This window comes from Bactrocera tryoni, chromosome 2 (genome assembly GCF_016617805.1).
Source record: "Bactrocera tryoni isolate S06 chromosome 2, CSIRO_BtryS06_freeze2, whole genome shotgun sequence".
Classification (NCBI taxonomy): Eukaryota; Metazoa; Arthropoda; class Insecta; order Diptera; family Tephritidae; genus Bactrocera; species Bactrocera tryoni.
Genome location: NC_052500.1, coordinates 26,007,719 through 26,012,107, shown reverse-complemented (window position 1 = coordinate 26,012,107; position 4,389 = coordinate 26,007,719). Strand labels below are relative to the sequence as shown.

General features: G+C 37.0%; 1 protein-coding gene and 1 long non-coding RNA gene across 2 annotated transcripts; both read left to right on the top strand.

Moving 5' to 3' along the window:
* The first annotated feature begins 308 nt into the window (after nt 1–308).
* On the top strand, nt 309–1,073 carry LOC120768210. Its single transcript, XR_005704741.1, has 3 exons — nt 309–443; nt 511–784; nt 855–1,073. It is a non-coding gene; the product is annotated as an uncharacterized LOC120768210 (long non-coding RNA).
* A 2,285-nt stretch (nt 1,074–3,358) lies between these two features.
* LOC120768208 lies at nt 3,359–3,818 on the top strand. Its single transcript, XM_040094780.1, has 2 exons — nt 3,359–3,510; nt 3,587–3,818. The coding sequence occupies exons 1-2, from the start codon at nt 3,421–3,423 to the stop codon at nt 3,740–3,742; spliced, it is 246 nt and encodes an 81-aa protein (XP_039950714.1). The 5' UTR covers nt 3,359–3,420; the 3' UTR covers nt 3,743–3,818.
* The last annotated feature ends 571 nt before the right edge of the window (nt 3,819–4,389 follow it).

The following is a 4,389-nucleotide window of genomic DNA, read 5'->3' as shown; positions in this document are numbered from 1 at the left end:
CTGAACCCTTTCCATTGGTTTTCGGTAGGTTAATAGCCGGTGCCTTGTTAGATATGAAATTCATCTATGTTTATAATTGAGGATATAACTATGAGTCCGATTTTTGACTTAACCGGCCGCTCTGCTATTACATTTAAATTGTTTTTTCTTACTGTCGGAACTAGAAGAAAGCTCTTAACGAACATACTCTCATTATACGTACATTCTATAAATGACAACTCTCCATAATTATCCATATTACTTCAAATTTTTTTTGAATTTCAGATAACGTCAGATAACATTTTATTTTGAAAGAGTAAAATTTGTTTTGTTACAGAAACACATAACTTTTTGAACAGAAAAATATCTTATACAAATACACTCACTAAAATCCAAGCATGACTTTGGAGCAGCAGAGTTCACCGGAAGTAAAGCAAAAGCCAGAGTTAACGCTTCTCCAAAAGGTTTGTCAATTTCAAGAAAATTAATTAGAGAATTATTGTATTTCTGTATATATTTTCATATTTTCAGGTTACTTTCTTCTTCATTGGCATTTCGTCAGCTTTCACTGTTTACGCTTTGATACGCTTCTCAAACGGTTTACTTTTTGAGTCGAAGCCACACGCCACCCAACATGGCTCCGCGCACCTAAGCGAAGACTTGTTACGATTGTAAAATTTTTTACCAACTCTGAGTTTATTTTACACACAAATTTCTCTTAGTAATGCTGGATTTAGAAAGAAGCTCAGTACGCAGTAACAGGCGTGATGTAATCTTCCAATTTCTAGTTCGAGCTAATAATTGTGTGAGTCCATTCTAGCTAAGCAATCGAATCGGAGAGTTAAAAATTTTAATATATATTTTACTTTTTATAGATTTTTGGTTTCGCATTAACGGGCTTAATCGCAGTGAGCCTTATTGTAATTGCCTTGTGGCTTATACGATTTATGGATACTTTGTTCGGAGTGTACAAAAGAAAGAATGAGGCTTCAGGATAGATTTTTCCATGGATAATAATCAAATTGATATGACATAATTTTGCGTGTATTTAGTTCATTGAAAAAATACAAATCTACATACATATGTAGAGTTAATTGGCCATCCATAACATTTCACATTAGAAAGCCTCGCTTTTTAAAAATAGTAAATGAATTAATATATTCGCGGTTAAATAGATTCAAGCGTGATTGATGATGTATATATGTCTATGTTATATTAATGGGCTTGAACTCGACCAATTTCTAAGCAATAGTCTATACTCAAGTTTCAACTAAAGCTACGTGGGAGGTCTGATAGGTATTTAGCAAACGTTGCCCTGTCATGTTGGAAGTCCACATACGCAAAAGCGGTTCCAGCGGCGACTGTAAACTGAATAAAACGGCGCTTGTTATATGTAAGTCGGCAATAAAGAAGACCAAAGGAGTTTCATGGAGATTCTTTTGCAAAAGCAGGGTGTCACGAATCCTCAAGGCTTAAGCATGTTCTTGCAAAACATCCTATTTTTATGGGATATATATATACAATGAGGATGGAGATTTTACTTTGAGTAGGGGGGAGAATTAGTCCAGTAAAGAAGTGACGCTTAGAGGGATTCAGGAGGGCGATACAGCTTTATTAGATCTTCTGGAGAGCGCAATCAAATCATATAAGTTCATTATATGTGTACAATTTCAGTGAACAATAAAGGTGTCATGCAGGTGGTAGGCCCCTACGTAAATATATTGACGCAAGCTTTGTTAGATAAGGCTATATTCACCAGGCTTGGAGACATGTAGATTTTCCGTTCATCTCGAATGCCGGAAAGAGCTCTCATATAAATGCCAATGGTTTTAGGTCTTGAAGCTATAAAGCTTATGGACCTGCACATCAGTGACAGTATACCGAGAGACAAGATAATAGAAGCCTACGACAAAGGCAGGACACTGCTCTGCACGCTGTTGTATTATGACTGTAAGGAGCCTTCAAGCATAAGACATTTCTCGACAGTGAGCCCTCTAGAGAGGTTTCAGGTCGAATCGAAGACAAACACCTCATGTATTGTCTTCTTTGCGACAGAACTGAGGTGACGAAGTGAATAGGTCAACGAAGGCATCCGGCTAAATAGAGTTATACCTGCCTCACTCGGAATCTTAGTGGTAAATGACATATGGAAACAACTCAAGGAACGAGGCTCTTGGGTGCAAGTATATGCAGATGATGTTGCTCTCATGATTGAAAGAAACTCATAGATATCGTTAGTGGTTAACCCAAGGATATCATAATGTGGTAGCTAGATCGGCAGAAAGAAGTGGATTAGCTGTTAATCCAAATAAAACTGAACTGGTTAGTTGAACCGGTTACACTCTTCCTTAATTTGTCTCAACTTCACTCTATCAAATAGGTAAAGTACTTGGTACTTGTACCTCAACCTTGATGAAAGCTGTCACGGAAACCCAAGTTGAGGAGAGTGTAAGTATGGCACTGGTTGCCTTATAATGTTATAAATGAGCTATTTTGGGAAGCGATATAGTTTTTCACCAAAAGTTGTGCTCTGGCTTTATGAAACCATGGGTATGCCAATACTGTTCAATGATGTATTTGTCGCGTCGAGAGCATTCGGGTAAAGCCATACTTGCTAAACAGCTAGATCATCTTCAAAAAGCGGTTATCTTTAGGATAAGTGGTGTTGTAAATCCTACACCACCGGTAGGACTTAATGCCATTCTACATTTGGGAACCGTGGGCATAGCCGGCAGATGTATTTCTGCGGATCTTGCTGTCAGTTTTCGGGAAACCGGAATCATTAAGGTTCCCAGGGAGAGGCATCCCGTTATCCTCTCACACTTCAACTGCTACGCTGACAATTTGTACCACTGCGTATTCTCTCGAGTTTACTAGTGAACGCATGTTTTGTGGACGGTCACGACGAATTAACTCCATAGCACGGTTCTCACGATTGCGCTTGTTGTTTGGAGTAAGTTGATCAGGCACCCATAGTGTTGCTAGTTTTTTCAAAAGTAAGAGATAAATATATCACATGGGGGTCGATTGTTATGCTGTTTAGAGTTAGCATGGTCTTCTATTTCCCGCACCATATGTCTTCGAGATTTAATCACGGTATTCTTCGTGACAACCGTACTTGACAAGATTAATCTGACATCCGGTCAACATTGAAAAAGAAAAGTATGCGGCGAATTAATTTCGGCAATGTGATGTCGTTGGAAAATTGTTCTCCAATTAGATTTAGAACTCAGCGGATAATAAGGTTAAACGATTCAAACATGATATCATATTCAGTACTCACCTTTAGCATATGAAATATATTCTCTACTTTCTTCTATTTTGACCAAAGAACACCTTAAATTCAAAGTCAAACTTCTTTTGTGAAAAGCATCAATAATAAACAATAAATAGAAATTTTCAGAATACGAAAACCAAAAAGAACGAAGAAAAAAGATCACAATGAAGGCAAAGCCACGAAATAAGGATATCGATGTAGAAGGGAATCTCGCTGAGCCAATCGAAAACTTAAGACTCAAATTAATTTACAAAGTAGCTAAAACAACCATAAACTTATTTATAAAAAAACAAAGATGAATGTAGTGAATTTTGTATCAACTCATTATAGATTGTGTTCTTCGCCTTGGGAATACTGGCCACTCTTACAATATTGATATTGATCCGGTTATCAGACAATTTGGTACTGGAGAAGAAGCGACAGGCCTTAAGACACTTCGAGGAACTTGCTAGTCATGTCATTGAGCACCAAAACCATTCTGTGTGAAGTGGAAATAAGTACATACGTAGTACTCGTATGTATATTCATGCCAGACTGAAGCAGAGTTTAGTCCGATCGTTAAGGCAGCATTCGATTAGGATTTTTATATTTACATATTTGATATTTAAAATTAAAATATAATTTTATAATCTATATGAAAGCTTTGGATAAGATTGAGCTACCTACTGTTTGTAGAGATAGAGAAAAAGGGAAGAGAGTGTTGTGACCACCGTTAAAAACAATATTAAACAAGAAAAAACATTAACTTCGGTTGCATCGAAACTAATATACCCTTCACAGGTGCATATCCCTTAGTAACTCTTTGTTCAGTTTGTATGAAAGCTATATGTGGATATTATATTATTACCTTAAGCAGTAATCCATGTGAAATTTCGTGAAGATACTCGTACCATGTAAAATGCGAAAGTTTTCCATACAGGCACTTGATTCCGATCGTTCAGTTTGTATGGCAGCTATACGTTGTAGTGGTCCGATATCGGCAGTTCCTACAAATGAACAGTTTCTTAAAGAGAAAATGACGTTTGCAAAATTTCAAAACTGTCATCTTGAAAACTGAGGGACTAGTTCGTATATATACGGACAGACAGACGGGCATGGCTAAATCAACTCAGCTCAACATACTGATCATTTAT

What these genes read in the sequence shown, in the direction of transcription:
- LOC120768208 (XM_040094780.1), top strand. Translation starts at nt 3,421, where the DNA reads ATGAAGGCAAAGCCACGAAATAAGGATATCGATGTAGAAGGGAATCTC. An exon ending in GACTCAAATTAATTTACAAA is followed by an intron (nt 3,511 to 3,586) that starts GTAGCTAAAACA and finishes AACTCATTATAG; the next exon opens with ATTGTGTTCTTCGCCTTGGG.